This window comes from Agelaius phoeniceus, chromosome 8 (genome assembly GCF_051311805.1).
Source record: "Agelaius phoeniceus isolate bAgePho1 chromosome 8, bAgePho1.hap1, whole genome shotgun sequence".
NCBI lineage: Eukaryota > Metazoa > Chordata > Aves > Passeriformes > Icteridae > Agelaius > Agelaius phoeniceus.
The window spans coordinates 27897958-27925771 of NC_135272.1; the positions used below are offsets into that span (position 1 = coordinate 27897958).

Genomic DNA, 27814 nt, shown 5'->3' on the forward strand with positions numbered 1-27814 from the left:
CTTGGCGGGAGCGGAAGCGGCGCTGCCCGGGCCGCCGTATGCGCCGCACGTCCCGGTGGCCGCGGAGCCGGCGCCGGTGGGTGCGCGGGTCCCGCTCGGAGCGGGGCGGCCGCGGCCGCGCGGGGAGCGCCGCGTCTCGCACGCCCTCCCGCGGGCCTCCCGGGATCCCCCCGCGGGGCTGCGGGCCGCGGGCGCGGCGTGCGGAACCCCCGGGACCCGCCGGGTGCAAGGCCCCGTTGTTGGGCCTGGCGGGGGGATGGGAGGCGGCCGAGGGGGGTGTGTGTCTATGTAGATATAAGTGTGTGAGTGTGCGTGTGCATGGATACGCGTGTGTGTGCGCGGATATACGTGCGTGTATGTGTATACACACGCACCCACGCGTGTTTGTATGAGTCCGGGACACCCCCGCGGGAGTTAACCCCCGACCCCCGGTTTCCCGCCCTCCCAGAGCTGGAGGGGACGGACAGGACGGCGCAGAGAAGGCCAGAGGGCAGGCGGAGACATGGCGACGGGGGCAGATGTACGGGACATCCTGGAGCTGGGAGGCGTGGAGTCAGAGAACACGGGCACCATCAACAAAAAGGACATCATTAACTCGGATAAGGTGAACTGCAGTGCCCCGAGGGGCTGCTGCGTGATTTCTAGGCACTCACTGACCTTGCATGTGGTGTTTGGGGTGAATATTGGAAGAAAGGATGAAATTAAGCGTGTACTTTCTTAGTTACCTGTGCCGTGGCATCTGGTGTGGGATTTAAACTGGAGCTGGGTAAGCCGTGTCCTGCTGAGCTGGGCCAGGCCCCAGGACATTCTCAGCTGTCTCTAAAACTCTCATTTTGTGATGTATTTAGCCCCAAAACAAATGGAAATAATACAACACAGTCTTGCTCTAGAAGACAGAAAATATTGTCTGACTCGACTGAATGACAGAAGTCTTCCAACCTGTGTGGGGAAGGTGTGTGGCTGGGGCTTGGGACAACTGGGATGCATTGCCTGGGGGAATGTGGCAAGTTAGTAAGCTAAGTAAGGATGTGTGATGTGATGTGCTGCATTGCGTGTTAATGTGCTACACTATCTTCTTGTGTTCTGTGTTTTAAATTTGGGCAGGGTCATGGGCGTCCCATGTTTTGCAAGGTGTTGGGAAGGCCAACTTAAGGGTAGTTATATGATGTGGAGGTGCTTTGAAATGAGCCCAGGGAGCTGTCTGGTACAGAGATGGTCTGATTTGAAGTAAAGGCTGTGTATTTGGGGAAAAAATCAAAACAAAACTGAAACGTTTGTCTCTGAAGAGAAGCACTGTGGTTTCACTGCCCTGCTAGGGCACACAGTATAATTGGTGTGATGGAAAACCAGTGAGTTTCAGTTATTTAAAGGCTGAAATGTTGAAATTGCTGGTCATGGGCTATGTTGGTGAACAGCGTCTGGTGAACAGTCCAGTGGCTGGATTCAGCCTGAGTGTTGCCACTGAGTGTTTGGAGTTGTGAGTTCTTTGATTTAAATGTCTGTGTGTTAAGCAAAAGAGAGCCACTGGTTGCTGGCTGTCTCTTTGGAGCAGGGACCAAGATGGTTTTCTCCTCAAGTTTACTGTAATGGGAAGAGAGAGGAAGGGAAGGTGCAGTGAAAAGTTCTGGGAGGCATGCAGGAGGGATTGAACAAAACATTCTGAATTTCTACAAAGTACAGAAATGAAGCCAAACCAAAGGTGTAAGCTGTTACCACATGGAGAGTGCAAAGTTGCTAATAAGAGTGCAGCTCTCACTCAGGAAATAGATCTGTTCTCAATTAGAAAAGAAACAGATTGATGTCTTGAAATCACAAGAGAACCATGAAGTACTTTCCAGTCCATTAGTGACTGAGAATGTTAAAATAAAAATTACTAGGCATAAAAACATTTAAATCAGCATGACCAAGTAATTTGTTCTCAGCTCCTAAAAGGGCTGGCTGAGCTGATCTCTGGCCTTCTGATATTAACTTTTAATAAATCTGGGAACTTTGGGGGAATTCCAGAAGCCTGTGTTCGTACAGGGTGTGTGGTGACCTGTGGGTAACTGCCTTGGGTGGCCTTACATTGCTGCTGGGCAAAGTGATGGACACACTAGGAGAGAGGTGCTTGATTAGGGATGAAAAGGTGCTGATATAATGTGTATCTGTCATGGAGTTTTATGGAAAGAAGTTGTAGTCCAAGATGACAGGGACTTATTTTTTCAGTGGAATCTTGAATTTGCTTGATAAAGGTGACTGTATGGATTTAGCACAATATATGATGCAATATTAGTTTTACTACTGAAAAATATTCTGATTTAAAATTTGGTAGTGATATAGTAAGCAGGTATGTAATAGTAGTGTCTGGGGTAGTAGTTATAAAGATGGTACAGTTAGACCAAAGGCTCAGTAAACTTTTCCCTCTTAAATGAAATGTAACTTCTTAGTGTGGCTGTTACTGTACCTACCTGAATCCAAAGCTGGTCACCTGATACCGTTGATTACTGATAAACTTGTATGTGGGTATGAGTTGGGCTGTGTCTTAGAGACCATCAATTCTGTCAAGGCTTTAGGGGCCAGGTTGAGTTGTGTACACTGAATCCCTCTTATGAGGAAACTCAAAAAAATTTGTTTGCTGTGTAAATGAGAGAGCAGAATTTTGGGGACCAGAGAACTTTGGTGGGTGACACTGGGGGTTTTACCAAGGGGCTACTGCAAGGGTGTAATTACAGATGGTAAAAACTGAAGCTGCTGCAGAACAAAGTGACAAAAACTATAAAAAACTGGGAAGACATTTCTTACTCAAAAAGGTAGAGAATCACATAATTAAATGCATTAATACCTCTGAGGGAGGACAGTGCTTGCCTAGTAAGAAAAGACTTAGTGCACCAGCCCCTGCAATCTACAGCCAGATGTTCAGCTTGGAATTTAAGTGTGTTATCAGCAAGAGCAAATGTGGGTACTGGTCAGCCCTATCACTGAAAGTGGGTACATTTTGTCTGTCAGTGTCTTCCAGCAGGAATAGGCACTTTCCTGGAGAAATTCAAGGTGTCTAAAACCAGATAAAAGTAAAAACCATCACAGGGCACCAGATTATACAGTTTTAATGTTCCCTCAAGAATTTCTACTTCTGAATCTAAAGTGCAATTTTTTTGTTTCAGAAAAAATCCAAGAAATCCTCAGAGACATTGACGTTTAAGAGGCCAGAAGGAATGCACCGAGAAGTTTATGCACTTCTCTATTCTGACAAAAAGTAAGAGCACATGGTCATCTGTGCAGGTTGTGGGGTGGCCTGGGCTTTTGGTGGCAGGGCAGCATCCTCTTGAAGCCAGGGGCAGTCTTGCTTCTCAGATTGATTCCCCTTTGTGCTCAGCCCATGCTTGTGCCCTTCTCTTAGTCATGGACAGTGTCTGTTTTCCCTCTTCTAAATTTGAGGGGTTTGCTTGGTATAGTAAATTAATTAGATACAGGCAAAACAGTCTAATGCAGACAAACCATTGCTCTTAGCCTTTGTATCTAATTCTTTCTTAATCTCAACTGGGAATAGCAGCTGCAAAAAGAGTTCTGAGCCTGAAATCTCTTTGAGTTTGTCTTGGACTGCTCCTTTCTTCTCATCACCAGCTCCTTTCTTCTCATCACTTTTCTCCCCCACAGGGATGCACCTCCGCTGCTGCCAAGTGATACAACTCAGGGTTATCGAACAGTCAAAGCAAAACTGGGCTCCAAGAAAGTCCGGCCTTGGAAGTGGATGCCTTTCACCAACCCAGCAAGGAAAGATGGAGCCATGTTCTACCACTGGAGGAGGGCAGCAGAGGAAGGGAAGGATTACCCTTTTGCCAGATTTAATAAAGTAAGTGGGAGCACTTTCAAACAAAAGCATATAAACAGCAGCTGGAAAATACCCTTCAGTCAGTTTCTTGTCTGTCCAGACAGGAAGTTGATTCTTTCAACACGTGAAGGTTGAGTTAGATTTGGTAATTGCCTTTTGAATTGCAGCATGACCTGCAAGCATGTGACCATGGACTGATGTCTCCAAATCATTCAGGCAAAGCAGGCTTTGTATGTGGTCAAAGCTTGGTAGAGACCCCGGTGTTTCAGGTGTGCCGCCATGGATTTGGTGAGGAGGACTCGTGATATCTACCTCTGTTCCTGACCAACACCTTCCCCCTGATTACAGACTCAGGGTAGTAAAAGGTGTTCTATTCTGAGTGAGACATAAAAGTCAGAAATCTTGCTATTTTGCTCAGTATGAAAAAAATGGCTTGAGCTTCATGGCCAAAAAGGTGGCTTGGAACCTCTTGGCCAGATTCCAGCACAGATGCTGAATTACTTTTGTGTTCCCTCTGAAATTGCTCTCGTGGTATCAGTGTGGTGCAGTCCCCTGTTCTTTGCATCTTACATTAAATTGTCACAATGTGTTGTTGTAATCTCCTGCTGTCTTTTGTCCCAGATGTATCTGCTTTGAGTGGCTGCGCCTTTTATGTGTATGCACAAAGAAAACTACATCAAGATTTAGACTTCAAAGTCAGGACCTCCAAAGTTAGGAAGGAGCAGAGTTAGGGTGCTTCCATAATGTAATTTCACTCCCTTCATGATGCAAATATGAAAGAGTGAGAAAACCGTGTGCTAACACAATTCCACAAAAGCTCTGCTTGTGTGTAACCGTATACAATATTTTAAGTTTGTAACCCACAGAGCATCAGCTCTAACAAAGCTTGGCTTCCTGCAGAGTTAAGTGGTTGGTTGACCTTATATGTTAGAAGGCTCCAGCTCTGACTGATGCTTTTCCTGTAGCTGGGACATTGGTAAGAGCCTCCTGTGGTATCTCTTCTCTGATGTCTGGGGTGGAAGTCTGAAGTATGACTCACTTAGTCGAGGCACCTACCTAGCTGTCTGAGTGAAACTTTGTGAGGCTAATTGTCTCTAAGACTCTACTGCTGGAACTGGTTTTGGCTGAGTTCAACTGAGTTTATCAGAGGGGGCCACACATCACATCTGGGTGTTTTAATTATATGATTCTCGTTTCCTTTATCAGGTACTGTGAGCTGACAGACAGAAGAGCCTTCAGCAAGGCTGTAACCTTTAGATTAGTGGTACAGACCTCTGCCATCTGCAAATGCACAATTACATAATATCAGGAGCAAGTTGTTACCCTTGTGGTGCTGTAGTTGAGAAAGTTGAAGGCACTGATGAAGAGTTTTGCAGATACTTGCTTTATCAGAGGAAATTTACTTACTGTTCCAGACTCTTATGGGTTTCTTCTCACATACTTGATACCTCTGCCTGAATCTTTCTCTCCCCTTGGCATGAGCCTGTTTTTCTGTGTAGACTGTCTTGTTGGTCTCTCAAGCTCTTTAACCAAGCTCCTGGGTCACTGCTCAGTTGCTTTCCCTTTTCTCTGTGCTTCCAGTCTCCAATACAATTCCCTCCTCTTTGTTGTGAGATCCAAAATGTGAACTTGGGTTTCACCATGTATACTGAGCCTTGTTTCAGGCTGTGAAATAGGGGTATAGAAGCAGCTTTGCTGGTGTCAGAGCAAAGCCCTCTCTCAGCCAGTACTGTTTTTTTTTGACTACCATCAGTAAAGGCTTAGTGAAAGAGTATGAGGATGGGGCAAATACATATTTTCCTATTTTCTGGTGGTCTTTAGCTTAAGGATTTCTTAATTTGAAGTTTGTGTTTAATAATTCTTGCTAGGTACATTCAGGGCAGAAAGCTGCTTCGTGAGTAACCCATGCTAATGAGTTCTTCAGGTTAATTTTGTGTGGTGTGCAAAGGTGCTTTCCTCTGTTCATTTCAAACTGCTGCCTTGAGGTTTAGTCCCTCGGAGATCTTGTGTTACATGATGAAGAAAATTGTCCTTGCTGTGTACTGTGTTTTCTGTAATGTGACATGCCCTCCTGTGCACTCTCTTGTTCTCAAATATCCTTTCTTCTGAAATGTGTGGACTAGGAGTGAGTGTTCCACTTACAAGAGCACAGTGGATTTATGTGGGCTGTTTTTCTCTATTTCTCTCATAAGTTTTACTGTTCAGTTTGAATTTTTACCTCTATTAGGCATTGTGCTGATGTTTTCACAGAGCTGTCTTGTGGCTCCAGGATCCTGAGCAGTTTCAGCTAATTTAATACTCATAATTTTGTGAATTTATAGTGGGAAATGTTGGACTGCAAGAGGTTTTCTGGGCTATTGAATCCTCCTCTTGGCTCTTTTGGGTCCTCCCACAATCCAGTCCCTTTCATAAACTGATCAAGTTCCTTTTGAATAGCACTTGACTTTTCCTGCCCCTGTGCTTCCTTGGAAAGCTCTTCTAGGCTGTCTTTGCTCCATTTCATTTCCAGGTTAAATTTTCCGTGTTAAATTGGCATTTCTTTGCAAGTCAATTTCTTTGTTCTTATTTCAGTTGTTCTTTTCTTCCCATGAGTATTCCTTTCATTTCATCTAGCATACCTGAAGCCTGCAGTCAGATTCTCCTTCAGACTTCCTTTGCTAGGCTGTGTTCTCTTCCAATCTGCTCTAGGAAGACAGGCTCACCACCCCATTACTCATGCTCTTCTCTGTACTTGTTTCCATTTCAGTGCATCTCTCCTGACCAGGGACCAGTAGTGTTGGAGTTGGTATTTCTGCCAGTATTCTTGTTGTGCAGTTGAAACACTGCCAGTTTCTGCTGGAAATCCCTCTCTGGGGATCATATTTGCCTTTTCATGGTTATATTGCATTTGAATGTATTGTCAGCCCGTGGTTGGCTCAAGCTTTCCATCTGTTCCCATCTTCTGATTTCTTTCAGGGGTTCTCACCTGAGCAGCCACGAATGAGGCTGAGGAAGTGTTTTGGAAGTATCTTTGCTCTTGTCACATTCTCTTGTCTACTGAGGCATCTGCCACCTTCCCTTCTATCCACTGCAGAGGGCTCTTCTCATGTGTGTGTGTGCTCCTCTAGAAATTATTTTGTTTCATGATGTGCATGGGACATCCTTACAGTGTCTGGTAAGATGGCTTTGCTCCTGGTGGAGGTGGTACTTGAAGGTTGAGGTTCAGTGCATCCCCAAGAGATCTGCTTCACCTTTGAGTTTCTGTGTCTAAGTGATACAGGAAGGGCAGTAGACCTAAAGAGGCTGTTACTAGGAGGCTCAGAAATGCTCCTGTGAGCTGTAGGGAGTTCATGAGGATGACTTTCCTGATGACAGGACACAAAACCACAGAGGTATTGAAGCACACCTGCTTGCATGCACACTGTTTTCTTCTGGAGGCAGGACCTCCTCAGGCTGAGCAAAGTTTTGCTGCAGGAGGGAGTGAGAGGCAATAAGGGAGGAAAGCACAGGGTTATTTACACTTTTGCTTTACCACATGCTAGGATTTCCCCTAATGTAGTAAGTATTTTTACTGTTTCTTTAGTACTCATGTGACACTTGTGCCCTGGATAGAGGCCTTGCAGAGCAGTCCCAGGCTGGGGACAGGAGTGTGGGCTTGGTCCTTTAGGCACCTGGGACACTGTGAGAGTTGGACTGTCGTTTGGCTCTGTCATTCTGCTGGGGAAAAGATCTATGGGGAAGGGAGGGACAAAGTTATCTGCCAAGTTTATGGCCTTCAGTTGTGCAGTACACAGTCTTTCAGATCTTCATGATACTGTCTGCACCAAACATGAAAGAAGTAATCTGAGTATCAAAGCAGAAGGTGTGCTAAAGGCTGGGGATTACTGCCCCTTGCCTTTCCTGTTCTTCCTGTACAAGGGAGCATGTCCTAGCCTAAGAGTCAAATGTCAGAGCACTTTGTGCCAAGGTATTGGTTTTGCTGTATGGGAGGAATGCAGGGAGGCTGGCTGAATCTTGGTTTCACTGTCATGTTACCCTGAAATTTTGAAACCCATAGTCAGGATGTGGGTTGCTGACCTCTGCCTGTATAAACCATGTGAAATAGGTTTCAGCCTCCTAGGCAGTAGTTCCTGGTAGGTTTCCCTGAATGTCACATTATGGCCTTGGGATCACACATTGCTCCACTTCAAGTCCTCTGCCTGCTCATCATGTTTCCTATCTGGACTCATTGCTCAGGGTCCTGGCAGCCCCCTCCTGTCAGTGCTGTGCTCAGGCTCTTGGCTCAGGTATGTTGGCAGTGAGGAGGGCAGTGCTGCAGGAGCGCTCCCATGGTTTTCTCTCTCTCCACAGACAGTGCAGGTTCCTGTTTCTCTCTCTCCACAGACAGTGCAGGTTCCTGTGTACTCAGAGCAGGAGTACCAGATGTATCTCCACGATGATGCGTGGACCAAAGCTGAGACAGACCATCTCTTCGACCTGGCTCGGCGCTTTGATCTGCGCTTCGTAGTCATTCACGACCGCTACGATCACCAGCAGTTCAAGGTGAGTCCTGGGGGCCAAGCAACCTGCTGCTATGGCATGTGCAGGGTTTTCTGCACTTGAAAGACCAAATTACCCTTTATATCAACTTAATTAGGGGAAAATAATGAATTATTGGCAGCAAGGAATATTGAATTTCCAGCACAAGGCATTGCTGTTTGCTTTGTTTGTAATTAAATCCACTGTGACTTGTTCTCATTCCCTGTTGTGTTTTATTAGAAAGTTGGAAGGTTTGCACCTGCCAGGAGAACAGCTCATTGTTCCTTGAAGACAAGGCAGCTGGGGAGTTTATTTGAGCAGGCTAGGTGTTCTGTATTTCAGTCTAGGCCATTGGAGAAGGATCTGCCAAAACTGTGGGGGCTGGGACTTCTCCCTGGTGCTGCTCCTGACTTGTGGTCTGACATGGTGCAGGTTTCCATCATCTCTGCTGTGAAACAGGGACTGTCAGTGGTCTGAAATTGCAGCCCTGGTGTCATGATTGCTCATCTACTATACTGGTTCCATGCCTCCTGGTGACATAGGGAATGATGTGACATCTACAGAACACCTCCTTGTTATCCTCTGAAATGCTCATATGAAGAGCAAAGTAAAATAACAAGAGTATGCCCAGCTAAGCAGCCCAAACATGTTTTGGGCTTGGGTTAATGGAACACAGCTCAGACTTCATGAAATGATGGGCAGTGAATTGATGCTGCTGATACTCTGGCTGTGATTTGAATGACCATTATCTAGAGCAACTCGGAGAGCTGCACATTTGTTGCAGTTTCCTGCTTGCAGGTTTTCTCTTCTCAACTCTCCTTGCATCCTTTTATCTTCACTGCTTGGGATGCTCCACTGCTGTATTGTCTCTGAACCCTCAGCACTGCTGGATCTTTTGGTGGGTATTTTTAGAGCAGTAGCTATGAACCCCTGGCAGTTAATTCATGCAGCTCACTGAGAAGCTCCTCCTTCCCTGTTATTCCCCTGGCACTGCAAGGGTCCCTCTAGGCCTTCCTCCCAGGCACTGTCTTGTACTGTATGTGACATCCTTGTGGTCCTTAGGTGGCTACTGCACAAGGTTTTGCTTAGTTCTTCCATAATGTTGTCATCTTGTGATGTCTTCCACAGAAAAGGTCAGTGGAGGATCTGAAGGAACGGTATTACCACATTTGTGCCAAGCTGGCAAACATTCGTGCAGCTCCTGGCACAGACCTAAAAATCCCAGTCTTTGATGCTGGCCATGAGAGACGAAGGAAGGAACAGCTGGAAAGGCTTTACAATAGGACACCAGAGCAGGTAACTTGGGGAAGAGAGCATCACTTCTCCAGAAGATTGATAGCTTGAATCAGGAGGTGTATGATGCAGGCCAGAGGGTGGGAAAGGTAAAGAAGGGCTGGACAAGAAAAAAGCAACACCTGAGTACAGCTTTTGTTGTTGGGTTAATGTCTGTTTAAGGAGTTTAAAAGGACAATCATTGAGAAACCTGACTATCCAGGAGAAAGGCCTACATGAACAGAGTAATGGTCTGACCTTCTCAGTGACACTGACTGTATTAGTCCTCTGATAGAAGCAAATTCTCCATGTTGTCATGAGTACCAGAGTCTCGTGGAGAGAGAATTACTTATTTGAGAGTAAAATCTTTCCAGAAAGCATCAAAGACTAAATCTACATGCTTAGTTCTTCTCTATGTTGAAGCTATGTAAGGGTCCTACAGTTCAGAGATTAAGAAAGTGTGTTCTCCATCAGCTGGGAGAGAGCATCAGTTCCAGTTTTCAGTTAGTTCCCTCCAAGGACAAGTTCATATGTGACTTAATCTGCTTCTTCACCCCACTGACAGGTGTCAGTACTAGGCATAGCTGCTCTAGGTTCTATATGCTATGACTGGAGAGGGGAGTTTTTTTCTTTTCACAGCACTGTATTTGCTGTGTATTTGCTACAGCATATTTGGGCTTTTTAACCTTTCTGTGCTTTTGATCTCTGGAAGATGGGATTAGTAATTTATGGATTGTTGAAGGGTGCATCATAAATGTTGTGGTGCAGTACCTGCCAGATTGTAGAGTGGCATTGCCGTGGGTGCAGGGTAAGGTTATAGAGTGTAACATGCTCTACAAATCCAAGAAGTTAGGCAGGAGCATAAAATCATTCCCGGGCTGGCCCAGGGCAGAGCTGCTATCGGTAGATGGCCCCCTTGCCTTGCCAGGCCTCCTCTGCTCTCTGACTGCCCTGACGTGCTCTGGTCTGCAGGTGGCAGAAGAAGAATACCTCATCCAGGAGCTCCGTAAAATTGAAACCAGGAAGAAAGAGAGAGAAAAGAGAACCCAAGACCTGCAGAAGCTCATCACAGCTGCTGACACCACCACTGAGCAGAGGCGTGCTGAGCGCAAGGCTCCCAAGAAGAAGCTGCCACAGAAGAAGGAGACAGAGAAGCCTGTAAACACTTATCTTTCTTTTTTTCCCCCTTTACCCTGTTTATGCTGTGGCTGGGTAACGTTTTCTGCAGCAGTCCTGTGGGAATCAGGCCCTTTCTGGGTGGTGGGAGTAACTGCTGGCTGCCTTCTGGCAGATGTTTTTTGGTTACATCTTTGGAAGGCAGATTGGTGTAAGGCAGTCATTGTCTGAGTCCCCTGGTGTGCTCTCAGTCTTTCTCCCATTTGAAAAATGCTGGTTTAAGTCCTGTTTATTTTTCCCTGCCTGAGAAAAGGGATGAAAATGCCAACTGTTAATGCATCATGGCAAGGAGAAGCATCTGTCTCCCTGCTTCTTCCAAGCATGTTCCGTTACTGCTGTGTAGGGTTGGCCCACAAACCCATTGTCTTTCACCTGCCTTATTTTTCTAGTTCAAGTTTTCCTTTTGTCCCCAGCTCCTGGATCTCAGCAGCATCTCCCCAAGCTCAGTACATGCCTCTCTCCTGATCCTCAGCTGTGATCAGAGCAGCCCTGCTGTAGGACTCTTGTATTCTGGGAGCTATTGCTATTTCTCTGTGAGCTGAACTGCAGTCTGAGGAGCCCAGAACACAGCTTTCACTTCACAGCTACCTCAGCTTCCCTTACTGGAAAGAGGTGGACAGCATGGACTGATCTAAATTCAGCACCTTCAGTAGGAAAGGGCTGTTAAAAAAATCTAGATGTTTCCAGTGAGTCCCTCAGAATGCCTGTCCCTTCACCTTGTGGACAGAGAGTACTTGAGTAATTTTTCTCCAGAAGATTCTGTACAGAGAGCAGGGAGAAGCAGTGAATTCTAGACAGTTATTGCTTGAAGTGTGCCTAATGGCCACCACTTCCTCAAAACACTCTTCTGGTGTGTCGTGTCCCATGTGTGTCCCTGCTGTGTGATGAATATAATACCACTGGGCACCTTCTGCGTTGAATTCCCCAAAGGGTTGTTCTGGGAAAGCTCAGCCATGGTTGGCATATCTCCCTGTAAAGAAGGCAGTTTGTCACTGGTGGGAATGAACAGAAGGGGGCTAGAGAATGGGGCTGGAAAGATGCTGAGGATGCCAAGGCAAGGGAGTCCACCCCTAAACGTTGTCTAGGACCTGTCTGCAGGCATGTAGTGCATAGGCACACCAGGGTGGGCAGAGAAGCAGTTTCTGTTGTTGCAGTAGCATCATTTCATCCATGACAGAGTCCATTAGGAGTCAATTACCAACTATAGCCAGGAAATGTTAAGAAAAAAATTGCATTTTAACTAAGAATTTGAATCGGGAGCTGCATCAGCATCATTTCAACAAAGGAAAATCATTTAGCAAAGAGTCAATTGAGGTTGAAGCGTTTACAGCTTGTACAGGCTGTACAGGCACATGAGGCAAAAGAACCCATTTAATTGCTTATTGCTGAATGCAAGTCAGAGTTGGCTTGGCTGAGGCAGTGATGCTGATTTCCCCACACTGCTTGTGTCAGGGTGTTCAGCAACAGGCTGAGGGGCAGAGTTCAGGGAGTTTGGAAGCCAGCCTTTGTGCATAGGAAGCAGACAGGATTGGTTTTTGATTGCAGCCTTGTTTGTCTCTAATAAGGCAAGCAGGGAGGCTGTATCCTACCAAAGATCACTTTGATCTCTACAAGTTCATTAGCCCTGTTGGTAGTTAGATAATACTTTTTCCTTCATGGTCATGTTTAGGAACCTTTTCCAATGTCCTCTCTTTATTGGACAGACAACAGATAACTGAAATAATCTTAATGCCTGGCCATGCATAGTAGTTTGCAGGGTGCCACCTCAAGACCAAGACCTAGAGATAGCTGATAGGGATGTGAGAGTTATTGGCAGGGAACTTGAGAAATTGAGTCACTGTCCTTCAGCATCTCTTATGATCTTGGGGCAGCCCTGGCTGTCTCAGCCCTGTCTGGAACAAAGAAAGAGCAAGCTGCAGAGCCTCTCTGCAGAGAGATCTGGGTGCAGCAAGGCAAATGCTGTTTCCAGAGAAATGGGGAGATTTGAGGTGACTTGGTTTTGGAAAAACACAATTGTGCGTGTGTTTTGCAGAGGTTGTGGCTATTCTTAGCTTGAATCATAAGTACTGCTGATCCATTCAGGGGAACCCAAACCATTCACTGCACAGATAGCTTGGTTTAGTAGTTTAAAAGTCTGCTCACCTTTTGCTTTCCTCATCAGCATAGATTTTTAAGGGATTGTATTTATTTTTTTCCATTTCATTGAAATGCAACTATATGCTCTACTGTTAGCAGCAGAAACATGGAAGTTTGCTGCATTTTAATGCTGTACTTAAAATATGAAGAAAGAAAGAAATCTGTCTAATGAGTGGACAAATGGCAAAACATGTATGAACAGCAGGCCTCCCTGGGAGGGGGCAGTCCTTGCATCCTCATTAGTGGCCTCAGGTCTGTACAGATCAGAGGTTTCTCAGCTCATTCCTTTGAGAGTTTACAGTCAAAAGGCAAGATTTAGGGAAGTCCTGGGCTGTTTTGATCAGTGAAATGGGTCAAATTTGAATGAGCACGATACTGTGCAAATATGTATAAATACCATGTGGGGTCAGGGTTTCTGTGTGGGTGGATGTGAGTCTCTGTGCAGGGCAGTGCATTTAAACCAACTGACCAAAAATGTTTGAGCTTTCCAAAGATGCTTTGAGTAGTTTTCTCAATGAATTGCTTGGGATTTTCCCACTGAATCCTGTTGCCTGGGATTTTCCTCTTGCCTCAGCTCTGACATGTGGCCATGGCAGGTGGTTCTCTGTCACAGGAAATGGTGTTTCCCCTTCAGATAGTCTCTATATGAAATGTTGTGTTTCTTGTGTTTCCTCCATCAACACATCCTGTTTCAATCTCTTTCAGGCTGTTCCTGAGACTGCTGGCATCAAGTTTCCTGACTTCAAATCTGCAGGTGTCACGCTGCGGAGCCAGAGGGTAGGTTCTTGTCCTGTTCCCATGGGACCTCTGTTAATGTCTTTCACTTTGCCTGGCTCTCTCCTCATCCTTTTATAGCTAAAGAAAGTCAAGTTCTTGCCTCTAAAATAAGAAAGGAATTCTATAAATGTGGAGACTCAGAAACCTGGAATGCTGGCTCTGTGGAAGCCAACTCATTGCCTTGCAGAGGCACCTGAACTAGCTGGTGTTTGTCACTAGTGTGCCTGCTCTGCTGTTAGACACCTGTGACAGAACCAAGTGGAGCTCTCTAGTCCAAACAGAGCTCACAGCCAGAACTAAGGGGCCTCTTGGAGCATGTGTGTTGCTAGCTGAGAGGTTCTTTTGGAGTAGTTTTGGCTGGAAAGGACCTTAAAATCATCTAGTTAAGATGATTAAGAACTGCATGTTCAGGTTGTGTCTTGAAAAAAAACAGGAACACATAAACATAGAATTTTTAGCTTTTCTGTTTACATTATCTTAGAAGATATTTTTTGGAAAAGCCCCAGTGTTCAGTCTGTTGCAGAGATACTCCTGAGTAAAGAACTTTCTTGCTGTTTTTGTAGTGCTTTCTTATATCAGCAAGACTTGACACCTGCCTCTTTGCCACAGGTTTTGGGTTATCAAGTAACTTAAACCTGCTCAGTCAACTGAATGTTTTCAGAGAAGTTTTGATATCAAAATCCTGTGTGCCTATACAAGTACTTTTTGCTTTTTTCCTGCCCCAAAAAAAAAAAAAAAAAAATATTTTAAATTGCTTTATTATAGCAAAGAATAAGTACATTCCTTGCCTGGCATCCTCACTTAGCATAATAAATTTAAAAGACTGTTTTTATGGAATGTTCTTTTGATATCAGACTGGTTTCAGATCTTGCTGGCTGTTAATAGAAATGTGTTTAGGATAATACTGCTTTGATGTACTGGTGCATGTGTGTGTTAGAGGTAGGATGCCTCAGCAGGGTCACTGCTGAGGGGCCCCTTCAGTGTACCAGTGCCACCATCTGCAGGATACGTGTTTGAGTGAGGGGCTACAGCCTTGAGGAAATCACAGTCCAGAGACAAGCAAGATTGCAGTGCAGGTGTTGAGATTTATTGAGATGTGGCAGATGTGTTCTCCAGCACTAAGATAAATAGAGTAATTTATGGAGATTGATTTGGATTTTGAAAACTAATAAGTAACGGTTGATCTTTTCTATTTTTTTTACCCCCTCTGGAAGAGAAGCTGAGCAATAATGTATCAGTGATGGAACCATCTGGCAAAGCCAGCAGCCTTTTTGTGTGCCAGACAGGCAACTCAAATCCCAGCCTTCATGAAAATGGGTGCTACTTGCTTTTATCTGTTCCCTTTAATGCTCACAAGATGCAGTGTTAAGGTGAGGCATGGCAGTCTGATTCAGCAACTTTTAGCCTGCAGTATCCAAGCTCCTGGAGTGACCTAGAGCAACTTTCTATGTTCTTCTTGAAATTTTTAAGGAGATAAATGCTGTTCTTAGAATTACCAGTGGTTTGTGAATTAAAAAGATGGTTCATCGCTGATCTAGGTGAAAAAGCAACACCTTGCTTTTTGGAAGTGTGAAACCTACCTCTAAGCCAGAAAAATGAATTCATTTGTGGCTTTTAGCCAGTCACCTGGCTTCCTTATCCAAGCCTTCCCTGATTTTAAAATGGGAGCTATTAGACTCACTTGCTTCAGAGATGCATGATGGGGAGAATTAATTACATGAGGTCAGTACAGGCCTTTTGAACTGGCAAGAGGTGCTGAAGTGCCAAGTGTTATGGAGTTGACAGTCCATGCTAATCCAAATTATTTTTCTTGTGGGATTTATATGGCAAACCCTCTGATCTCCAGTGATGTGGAATTGATCAGGGTGGAGGCTGAGTAGGACTAAGTGAGGAATTGGAATGAAGTGCTGGAAACTCATACTCTGGCAACATCCAGCATAAGATGTTTTGCCCTTAGCATATTGAAAAAAGATTTCTAAAAGCTTGTTCTGTCCTGCAGTAAGTTCTTTTGCCTGAAGACCTAAAGAGTTCCTCACCAAAAGGCTTCTGTTTTCCTCCTTTGTTTCATACTTTGCTACTGTGCTTTATGCCTTTCGTGGTTAGGTGAAGTTGGATTTTGCAGTGAGATCAGGGCTCAACCTCTGTCATGTGTGAAAAATGTACCATATCATCCCCAGGATAATAGCACTTACTCTTTGATTAGAGATTTTTTTTTCCCTGAGGATTTACAATTAGTCTGAAATCTGAGTTAAAATTAATTTATAGAAATGAGTCCTTGAAGAAAAAGTTAGGAATCCGTATTCAACTTAATTTGTTCCCAGTAGTTTTTGTGACAATAGCCATGGCTCTTCAAATTCCCCATCATTACAGCTTACACAATCTTATGGACAGGCTGAATTTGAAGACTGTTTTTTTTCTCCCCCTGTGAGGATTAATGGTCACTTAGAGCCATTATTCTTCATAACTGAAAGTTTCTCCTTCAGCAGACGCTGAAGAGTAATCTTCTGCAGTGACTTGGACAAGCTGGCTGCTATCAGACTGGCCTCAGTCTCCCATTGTTCTCCATGGGACTGTGGCCACAGGCAAAGAAGGCCACAGCCCCCGTGCCCTTGCTCTGCATGGGATTTCCCTCTGCCTCCTGACAGCACAGACTGCAAGTTCCTCTAAGGCAGTGGGAAGCTGGGCATTATGAAATGCTTCCTCTTAATTCAAGGCAGTGTATTGCCTTGGTGCCACTGAGAACAGGGGGCAGTAGCAGATGTTTGGAAAGGGGTAAGCCTTCTAAGGGTTTCTTGAAAAGAATTTTAGACCTTTGCACTTGATGTTAGTAAAACAGTGTTATGAAAATAACATCAGAAGTGAATTATTAATCCTAAGCATTACTTCTGGAAAGCTTCCTGTTATACCAGCTCTGCTCAGCTGGGAGGTCAGACAGCCAAAGAGCCAGAAGAAAAGAGAGATGTGTAGGGAATTTGAACAGGGAAAAGTGAAGAAAAGACTAAAGGGAAAGCAGGGAGCTATGAGGAGGGAATACTTTGCTGTGGGTCTGCCTGAAGGAAAGGAAGATGGGAGCTGTTAAACTTGGATCTTTTCCAGGATACACACAAACAAACAGTAACTACATGTTTGTGATCTGGCATGATGTTGCTTCAGGAGGGCAGAACTGAGTTTGTTCTGATTTCACCACAGTGTTTCTGTACCCTGTATGTTCAGCTTTCTTTTAAATTTAACCTTTGTCTTTGACTTTGTTGTGTTCAGGGCACTTGACTTTGGCATATTTAACATCTCTGCAGTGTGTTTTAAGTTCTTCTCTCTCAGCTCTGTCAGTGGCTTTTAACTTAAAATTTTGGTAATGCTGTTGAATTGTTGCAGCAGTGGCTTAAGAAAGAAGATGATGCATGGGAAAGGGTGGATGTTTGTACCTACTCCTGCATGTTGAGGTGTATGTCTGTGTCCTTGCTCAGTTCTCATGGGTTTGGAAGCAAAGGAACTGGAAGAGAATTGATTTGAGTGGTGTCTCATCTGGAAACAAAACAAAACCTTGTGATGAGAAGATGTTTGTAGAATTCTCAGTCTGCAGAAAGGATTGAGGGATGCTTCAGCTTAGTCATTCAAAGCTGGCCTCCTCCCCTCAGAAAAGGCTTCCAGCCAACAGCCTGACTCCATCTGCTTAACTGGGATCTTGTAGACAATTTGCCAGTTGAACAAATTAAGAAAGAAGTAAAGGAAGGAAAATTACAAGTAGAGCTTTAGTACCCATTGATTCAAATATTCACACTCACCAGCTTTTAAATGTTTAGTAGCCTTCTGAGCACTTTTTTAGCACTGATTAATGAGTAAGAATTTACTGTGGTTGTGTGGGGAAGCATGTGTGTGAGTTCTTCCTTTTTTTTTTTTTTTTTCTTGGAGTGAGAACTAAGTGCTTCCTGCAAGTCCAAGGTGAATGATTTTTCTAGAGGAAGATGGGGTTGTTTAGGGGGAGGTGTTGTGTTTAGATATGTTTATTCTCTATATTTGATCTGACCAATAATTACATGGCCTAGCACGCTGGCTGTTTACCCTGCACTGGAGGCTTCTGGCTTCTGTTCCTTCCCTGTCATTAATGCAAACCCAGACTTCATTGGCAGTGAGCATGTGACACATCTGTCTGTCCTCCTGTGATCAATACCATCCCTTCAGAGGTTCAGCTTTTGAAAGCAATTCCATAAAATACCAGTTATTCTTATTTGGATTTGATAAATTTAATTACTTGAAGCAATTAATTATTTATTTGCTTTGTATTGATTACACTCCAAGGCGTTCTGACATCAATCTCATGGAGATCAGCACACCCTTATTAGGTGGGGAAAGTTTATGTTTCCAGGTCTGAACATCCCATGGATTAGTTAGCTGAGATGTGCTTGTTGCTTCTGCTAGCAATTTTTCATTAGTGAAGTTGTATGTTTTGTACTCTTCAAGAGAGTGGCTGGGAGTAATTTCCACAGGGAGTCTGACAGGTGTAGAAGGGAAGTAGTTCTCTCATTTCTGTGAATAAAACTTATGAAGAAATGATGCAGGCTGGATCGAATTCATGTTGTGGCATTGCCATCTATTTGTTGTACTATATGCCCTTTAATTAGGGCCAAGAGAGTGCTGGTGCATTTCCTAATCAAACTCCTGTCTGTAGAGAATGAAATAAGATGAAAATATTGGTGTATTTATTTTTAGAGAGAACTGCAAAGGATACAAAATCTTGAATGAACTAGAGAAGGTGAATCCAACACGTCTTTTCCTCCATTCTTGTGTTTAGCTAAACCAAAAGGCACTTAATGTTAAATTGCTGAAAGAAAATCCATCCATCACCTTTTTTTGTGGAGGTTACTGATGTGACAGAGCATCTGGACCAAAGCCCTAGCAGGTTTTCAGGTATAAGGAGAGCACTCTGGCTACAGGACTGGGATCACCCTGGGTGCAGGAATGGGGTCTTTAAAATAAATTTTAGCTCTGGAAAGGACACTCCATGTTGCTGCTTCTCTTGAATCATCCTGTACCAAACAGTGTCCATGCAGTATGAGCCCTCAGGGACCTTTGTCAGTCCTGGATTTGAGAAGCTTTTAGTACCTTTGTGTGCCTCTAGTGACACAGTCTGGGGTGTCATTCATCAGCCAGTTTTATTGTGTGTAACACGTGCAGAGCTCCATATATATCACTTTTTTCTTTCATTAGTGTAACCAATATAATGATTGGACTGTAATTAGTCACTGTGGTTGTTGGTATTTGTGTAAGTGGAGATTCATTTAAATTATTTAAGAGAAAAGCAACATCAATTCAAGACTAGATGCATGTGTTGCTACACTTTGCTATGTCTGATCTGGAAGTTTACATAATGTTCTTGTACTATGGTAGAGTGTCCTTGGAATTCCTCATCCTGTGCCAGTCTTAGGGTCCTCCCTGCAATCACAGCACACACTGCTGTGCTCTTGGTTTGTTTCTGTCAGATGCAGGTTAGAGGCTGCAGCCATTTCCATTTTCTGCAGTTTCAGCTTGGTCTTCATGCCAGTAGTGAGAGCAGGGGTAGGACTATCTGGGAATCTGCAGATCTGCTTAAAACAAACTACTGTAGTGCCATTCTGATAATGTACTTTTAGCATAAAATACCCCCCAGTAAAAATGTCCTGTGCAGTTCTTTCTTCTGCAGCACTTCAGTTCCATGCAGTGAAGCACTTCAGAATTTCAGAAATGTGCAAGTTCATATCTAAAACTGAATTTTTCAGCTGAGGTTTTTCAAATTCCAGAGCTCTAAGACTAAAGTACTTAATATGGTGCTTTCCTTCCTTGTGTCTTAAAACTGTACAGGAGTGGAGGCTCTCTGCTCCTGCAGAGTAGAGCCATGCAACTCAGGAATGTTTGACCTTCAGGCAGAAAATGCAAAGAACATTATTATCTGAAACTTTAGCACTCCTTCCTGGAAATCCACTAAACCATTCAGTACTCTAAAGATATCCATGAAGAAAGTGCCTAATGAGAAAGTTTTCTTGCTGCTGAAATCCATAAGGAAGGTGGTTTTCAATGTCAGTGAGTTGTATTATAATGCTGAACAATACTGGTGCTGGTGCATAAAACCACAGGTACAGCTGTACAGGCTGTACAGGCACAGCTCAGATGTGTGGAGATTTTAGGGTTAATGTTTTTAGGACAGTTATATTGTTTAGGATTGGGGAAGGCTGATTTTAAGAAAAAACTTACCTTAAAATTGAATTAAAATGAAGTGCAGCATCAGGGAGGGTTCATGTGAAATATTTAAATAACCACTGATTAATTTTAAAAACCTTGTATTTTGGTGATAGACCAAACAAAAGGTTTCAGCACAGAAGATTTTTTTGGGGAGGAGTGGGAAATTGGGAGCATCAGAAAAGGAGCATTTATGTAGAAAGTGATGGATTGAGAGCAGGACATTTAAGATGACCATACAAATATAATCACTCACAAGGCCCTGACTGAGTCTGTAGATCCTGCAGACCTCTTCCATTCCTACTGCAGATCCCTATGACAGCCTCTACCTGCCAGGTGGTGATGCTGTGAGGCATAACAGGACTGTGTTGCAAGCTCTGCTATTATTTAGACTTCATTACTCTACTAAAATAGATTCAAATACATTTACAACTATGGTTAAAAGTATTAGCATAAATCATGAAAACTGAATGGCACACAAAAATAAATGAACCAAGTCTGTTTAGGGAGGCTATATCTTCAGTTATTTCTTATCCTGTTTGTTAATTTAATGAATTTTGCCAATTAGCAATTAATTTGCAGTAGGTCTCCTAGTCATTAGTGTGAATTAGCAAGGTTTTGTTGGCAAAATGCCTCGAACATTAAATAAAAACCCTGTATCATGCAAAACCTCAAGGGTAATCCATGGTGAGATCCTGTACAGAAACTGAGCTGCAGAGAGTCCACCCAGTCCCAGCCCTTGCTGTGAAGGTGTGGTGGCTGCTCTGGTCTGATCTTTTTAAACTGCATGACCCAATACAGGTCAGTGCCCTGGATTCCACGTCTCCCAGACCAAGTGCATTCCAGCAGAGGCTGTGTATCCCAGGCTTCTCTCTGCACAGGCAGGCTCTGGTACTGTGGCTTTGTGGTGTTGACTCACAATTTTCTGTAGCTCTTTATTTTTCTCTTGGTACACACAGTTCATGTGTTTAATGCAGGTTGTTTATAGCAAGGACAAAGGATTACAGTCCTTAAATCAAAAGTGATGTTGGTGTAATTATAAGCACAGGCTAGTGTTGCAAAGAGGGCTGTAGGGAGAGGCTGTCAAAGGAGAAGAGCATCCAAAATATAGTAACCTCAAAAATCCCAGCTAATCAGTTTTCTGACGGGAGCAATCTGTTTCCCAGGTATTATTATTATATGGGGACTTTAAAGATAATAAATAACAATAATAGTCTGCTATGAGGAAGGAAAGAAAAGGGCAAATGCCATTCACCTCAGAAGCTGTGGTTGCTCACTGGAGTTCTCAGAGGAACATAATTTTCCTCAGCCCCTGTGGAGGCCTCCATCCATGACAACACCAACAACATCCCAGGAGCTGTGGTGTCAGCAGTAAGGTTGCCTGAAGGGGTGTTTTCATTAATGCAGAGATATGGCCCACAGAAACCACATGTCCCAGTGCAGGCATCATGAGCCAGAGAGCTCTTCTCTGGGCTAATGGCTGGAACTTGTGGCCCCTGCAGATTGCTTTATTCTTTGGGAATGAGGGGCAAGTGAGCACCACTTCCAGCACTGTGCTGCTTCCCTGGATATCTGCTCGAAAGACCAAAACAAAGAAGGGCTTCCTGAAGTAAGCTTGGTCTTATCAGAGCTGTACAGAGCATGAAGACTTCTCTCTTGCAACAAGGCAGCCCAGCTAACGGACCTTGGCTAACAGATTATCAGCAGCGTTTGAGTAATAGACTGCTCATTTAGTTTTAATACATTTTGCATAGAGAGCAATCAGCCTTCATCAGTCTTAGAGATGAATTGGCTTAGCCAGCTAAATTCTAAAGATATTAGTCCGACAGCAGCCACATAAATCATAACATTTTCTTAATGATGGTAAAATTAAAATATACTCTTGCTTTGAGAAACCAATGAAGCCTTCCTGTTTGCAGGCCAGATCCTCCTGCCTGAATTAAAAGGAAGCTTAATTGATGTGGTTTTAAACGAAACTCACAGTCCTCCTCTTCCTCAGCATCTTAAGTGTTCCTTTCTTTGAAGTTAAATTAATTTGTCCTGCCTTTCCCTGCTCCATCTTCTAATCTTCAAGAGTGTCAGTGAAGACCAGACTCCTGTGGGACATGATCCAGATGTGTACAACATCACAGTTGAAGGCTTTGCTAGTGGAGGCCTCCCAGGAGGAAAGCTTGTGCTCTTCCTCTAACCAACAAACCAAGACCTCCTGTCTGTCTACCTAGCCTAGCCAAAGATGAACTTTTCTTGTCCTTTGTTCCTGAAGCTGGCTTGGTGCCCAGCGTGCTTTTGCCAGAAAGGAAATGAACAGAAGAGAATCCTGTCTTTGGCTAAAAAGGCTTCAATGTCTGGTGTTGGGGTAGGAGTGAGGACACTTTCAGGGCTGTGGTAGTCACACAAGTATTGTGTGTCCACAGGCTTTTCAGTGAGGAGATGCTGGGCTCGTTGTGTCCCCCAAATTAAGGGCAGTACCTTCTGACTAGGTCAGCCCTTACGTCCCCAAGCTGAGGCAGAGCTGGGTATGTCACCCATTTAAAAGTTCTGTGTGATTCCTCATGGCACAGAACAATTCTTTGGGCTGAATCCTCTTGCTTTCAGGGATATCTTCCAGATGTTCTAGACTGACTACTCAGTCTTCTGCTGAGCTGTGCAAAGTGACCTTTCCTTCCTTGGCCTCCTGCTGCTAGCTGCAGCATGGCACCCATGGAATAAACAGAATATATCCTGTCCCAGTGCTCTGGGCTGCCTTATCTTTGGGCTCTACCCTCTCCTTTTCAGCAGAGCCTGTGCAAGTAGTCTGTGCAGCAGAGCTCCTCAGAAGACCTCTTTTAGTGAGATTCTGCTCAAGTTGAGACTCTGGGCTGAAGACTTGACTGAAATCCAAATACGTGATAACTTTGACAGCCTTTCTTCTGCTAAAACAATCATTTTGTGGTGAACTGCAGAGAATTGGTTTCTTTACAAGCAGGAAAGAAGTATGAAATTGACTGCTGTGCAGAAACCCTAGCACTAAGCCAAAGACCTTTGGGGTAAAAAAAAAAAGGCAGGGGCAGGCTGGTTTCTTAGAAATCCTCCCCTAATAGTCCTACTGGTCCTTTGCTGGAGTCTTTTTTGTGGTGCTAATATCTGTCAGAAAGGATGGTGCTTCTCAGCCTGTGAAAGGCCCATTCCCCTGGGGTGCTCTGTGGCATCCATACTCTGGTTTCTTGGCTGAAGTGATGTTATGGAAAAGGCAGGATCCTTCTGGTCCTACACAGGTCCTACACAGGTCCTACACTGGTGTTGTGGAGCAGCTGATGGGACATAGCCATAGCTGAGTTAAGATTAGAGCTCTCAGCATTTGGGGATATGTGTGTGCTTGCAGTGCTCCTGCATTGAGAGGAATTAGGAAGTTCCAGATGGAGCCTCTTGGCATTTTTGTGTTGGGGCAGCGAACACTGGGAGCAATGGGTCTGATCTGGGAGACTGATGTTGGGCTGCCTGCTTCAGGCAACTTCAGCCTGTGGCTTATGGGAAGTAAGGTGACCACAGGCCCTCCCAGTGAGCTCTCCTCAGAGGCCAGTTTTAAGGTGGAGTGAATAATGTTCCTTCCTTCAGGTCATTTCCAGCCACATTGCAGACTCATGGCTGGGGGGCTCGTGGCTGAGGTTTGGGCCCCTGGTCAGTAAGTGGTGTGTGCAGGATGGCTGCAGGATGCTCCTGCTTCCTGGCTGCTCAATGGCCTGCCGGGCAACTTGAGTTGGTGATTGGGATCCCCAGGTTGAGGTGTGAGGTCACCTTTCCAGGGTTGGATGTGGAAGGGCAGCCTGTGCCTGTGCAGAAGGGTGTTTGACAATACAGTATTGAGAACCATTTCTTTCCTGGTGCGTCTTCTAGCATAGCCGAGTGCTTTCATTTTTTCTTGAATATGTCCGCGGGGCTTGGAAACCTGTTCTCCCTGCCATATTGTGCCAGCTGCATTTGTGCTGCTGGTAATCTAATAAATGCTTGGTCTGAGCAGCTAGCACTCCTGCTAGAGCCCAAATGAATGCAGAGGAAGGACCCTGCTAAGTGTGTGCATTCTTCCTCTCCTGGCCAGCTCCAATTCCCTTTCATAGCTCACATCTGATGCTTCCTCTCTCACCTAGCCCCTTAGCTCCGATGTAAATGTGTGTGCACACTTCCGCCAGTCAAGTAACTGTGCTCTCTCTGTCTCTCCCCTTTGTTACAAAGCCTGCTCTGTAAATGAATCCCACAGGTCTGGGGCTCAGCAGGTAAAAGGAGAAGTGAGTCTGTTAGCGCATGAGTCTAATCAGGCCGGCTAAAGCGAATAAAGTAGGGCAGCATTGCACATTAGCCGCTGTGTAAATGAGCCCTTTGATGGGCTGGGCACCGCGGGAGAGGGTTTGAAGCCAAGAAGAACTTTTGTTGTTAATTCAGTGACACATGGAAACTGTAAAACAGCGTGTCTTGCACACACACGAGAGAGAAAATAAAAGCCCTCACGACCGGGCTTTTCAATACCTGCCCTCAGACCTAGTCTGAAAACTTTCAGCCCCTGTCTCCCTCTCTTACCACTTGATTTTCCTTTCTCTCCCTTTCTTTTTTTTGTTCCCCCTGCACTATAAAAAGAAAAGCTCTCTTGCCTTTTGAACTAGACGGCTGTGAGTGAGGGCTATCTCTGAGCTGTGTGGCTCTGTTACCTTTGTGTTCCAGATGAAACTGCCAAGCTCGGTGGGACAGAAGAAGATTAAAGCCCTGGAGCAGATGCTGATGGAACTCGGAGTAGGTGAGTAAAGGGGGCACGCGAGAGAGAAAGAGACACACAGAGCTAGCCTTTGTTCTCGAGATGGGCTATTTTTTCCCCTAGTAATACAGCCAGTTTCTTGAATAACAGTATGTGAATGGTTTTTAAAATATTTTATGTGTTTAAAAAAAAAAAGAGAGGGTAAAAGCCAGAACAAGATGCACAGGGTTTTTTTTTTTCCTCCCAGTAGAAAAATCTTTTAAAAGAGCCTTTGTTTCTCTCTTGTTTGGGCCTTTTTAACCATCAAGAGAGGCAGCACAGTATTAGGAAGGCAAATCTCAGCCTTGCCGGGAGAGGTACTTCTAAGTGTGTTAGTGACCACGGCACGCGCATTGTTCAGGGCTGCCCTGTCTTGCTTTTAAGCTTCATTTCCTCTTAATTTACTGCTCACGGTGGCAAGTCCAAAATGCATCTGGGACTGTTCATCCCCCCTTTATAGGTTGCATGCTGTGTGAAAATCTGGAGCATCTCTGCTGAAAGGCGAGTAAACACACATCCCTCACTCTTGAACTTGAGTGTCTTAGCAGCTGAAAGAAGGGTTCACTTAACACGTACAATACCTGCTCGTGGCTAGAGGGGGAGAAGTGCAGCCTGTGGCCAGCGGCTGCTCTCCATGCAGTGGGGACAGTTTGCAGGTATTACAGGTCCCAGCATGCAGTGTCTCTTGATTAGACACCTGATGATCCCTTCCCTCCCGCACTGTGGCTGGAGAGACATTTAAAGGTAGGAAAAGAGAAAAATAGAAAGAAAAAATAGAAGCCTTATTAATGATTTACAGGAGATTACTGAGCCTGTTCCCAGCACTGACTTCTGTTAAGTCTTGCTGGTTTTTTGGGCCAACTGGTTTATGGCTTGATATGTTGTATTGGAGCCTGTGCCATTCTGAAGGACTCCTGTGGCTGGTGAAAGTCATCAGCCAGGATGGTTTCCTCTTTCTGCTGTAGAACTAAGGGAGTTGCTGTTTGTGCTTTGCTTGGGAAGCCTGAGGGAAGCATGTGAGTGCTTCTTGGAGCTCACTTTCCATGAGGTAAGGAGGGGTTCCTGACTCCCTGCTCCTGCCTCACAGAACTCACATATCTTGAGGGTCTCTTGGGGCTTTGGCCCTGCTGTACCTTAGAGTGCAGAACCACACCTGGGCTTTGTGGGGGTGAACACAGTGCCAGCAGGAAGGGGGTCATGTGGGCAGCCCTGCAGACAGGGGCCACTGCTGTGTATCAGAGCAAACATGCAGAGCTTCATCCTTTCCTTCTGCAGAACTTGCAGCTCTTCCTGCCTCTGTGTGTGTGCATGGTGAGGTGCAGCAGAATGCAAGGTGTGGGGAGGTGATCTGATAGTTGCTGCTACAAACAGGTCTGTAACACAGCAGCAGAGCAGTTCTCTGTCTTGGACCTGCCATGGGAGGAGCAGTAAGAGAGGCAACAGAACTCAGCCTGTCCACCTGTTGTTGGTGAAGGTGTAGGGAGCAGCAGGAGCTCTTCTGCCCTTTGCAGCAGTGGGGATCTAATCTCTCTGCAAGACAGAGCTCCCTTCATGTGACCTGGTGGGTGGCAAAGTTCAATTATCTGGTCTTCCATCATCCTTCACTTGCTGAGTCCTGGACTTTGCAGGTTCACCCTTAGTCCTTGGTCAGAACCAAAGGACAGTCTGAGAAGTAGGAGTGCAGCCCTTAGGGATACCAATTGCTGCTGATCCATGTTATTGGAGCTGGCGTATCTTTGTGGGAATGAAACAGCAGCCGAGACCTTTATAGGGATTTTTCATTGTAGGGTTGTAGGTCTGGGTGTTTAACAGGGGGTGTTTTTCTCCCTAGATCTTAACCCTATGCCCACAGAGGAGATTGTACAGATGTTCAATGAGCTGCGGAGCGACCTGGTGCTGCTGTACGAGCTGAAACAAGCCTTTGCCAACTGCGAGTACGAGCTGCAGATGCTACGGCACCGCTACGAGGCCCTGGCCAAAGCTGGGAGCATCGGCCCCCTCAGCGTGGAAGGCGCCCATCCAGATGGCCAGACAGGGCTCGGCATCGAGGAGGGCAAGGGAGATACCAAGGACCAGATCATTGATGTAGTAGGAGCACCACTGACCCCCAACTCGGTGAGGAGGAAGGTCGGGGGGGCAGAACAGGGCGCACTCAGGTCTCCGACGCAGATGCCCTGACAAGCGCTGGGGATGCTGCCCTGCTCTCCTTCCAGGCATGCGCGTCCGAGGGAGCAGAACACGCCTGTTCCCCCCCAAGTCCCAGTGCTGCTCTCTGGGCTTGTCTCCTGTGCTGGACAGTGTTCTTGGTGCTACAGGTGGGGTCAGCAGGGCTTTCTACATCCTGCATGCAGGCAGATGGCTTGGTGTGGGTGCCACTGTGGACCAAAGCAGTGAGGCTTTGGGTGATGAGAGCTTGTTCTAAGGCAGCAACGGTACAGCTGCATACCTGAGGCATTTTCCCTCTAGACACAGCCTCGTAAGGGTTGCTCAGCAGAGGGAAGCAGGTGGGGAAAGCAGTCTTCAGGTGATGAGACATGACCTGCCCGAGACCCTGGAGTCAAGCAGTAGCCCTGCCTGGAGCAGGAGGCTTGGGAAGGACAGAGGTGTTTGAAGAGCAAAGGAGGGTTTTTATACCCTACTTCCAGTGCCAAGAAAGAAAAGCCTGGCCTAGGGCTTCTCCCAGTGCAAGCCCTGTGGCAATGTCCTGTGCATGTACGTCTGCAGGATGTGAATCACCGGCCTCTCCTCCCTGCCTCCAGGAGGGCAGGTTGCCCAGCCCCTCACCACTGCCTCAGGGCCAAGGGTAAGCCTGGGGATCAGCTGAGGCTGCTTTCCCCTCTGTGCAGTCCCCTGGCACAGCTGAGCTGAACTGCCTGATGAAAGCTGCCCATCTCCACACCGTGGCATCCCCGACGCCTCCGACGCACTGCCCCTGGTAGCGGCACAGACCTTTACTTTCTAAAATGTATAATGTATTGCAGGATATTGAGAACACCTTATCTGTCAACGGCAGAGGCGACACGTTAACCTGGACTTGAGTAATGTCCTATTTGATTGTGACAATGTTGAGTCGTAAGGAAGAGTTCCACTGAGACAGGTTCATGTTTGTAAAGGAGTCTTTTGAATTATTATTTTTTTCCCTACTGCATTCAATCTGGAATCTCACCCCTCCCTCC

At 45.4% G+C, this 27814-nt stretch overlaps 1 protein-coding gene across 2 annotated transcripts; it reads left to right on the top strand.

The window, feature by feature from the left end:
- DMAP1 (DNA methyltransferase 1 associated protein 1) lies at positions 1–27814 on the top strand. Of its 2 annotated transcripts, XM_054638740.2 has the most exons (10): positions 1–76; positions 449–604; positions 3141–3232; positions 3634–3829; positions 8171–8329; positions 9434–9601; positions 10550–10735; positions 13595–13666; positions 24569–24641; positions 26470–27814. In XM_054638740.2, exons 2-10 carry the CDS (start codon positions 503–505, stop codon positions 26814–26816), a joined length of 1395 nt encoding a protein of 464 aa, XP_054494715.2. In that variant the 5' UTR covers positions 1–76; positions 449–502; the 3' UTR covers positions 26817–27814. The 2 variants fall into 2 exon arrangements, with proteins under 2 accessions (XP_054494715.2, XP_054494714.2); XM_054638739.2 differs by lacking the exons at positions 1–76; positions 449–604 and adding an exon at positions 638–952.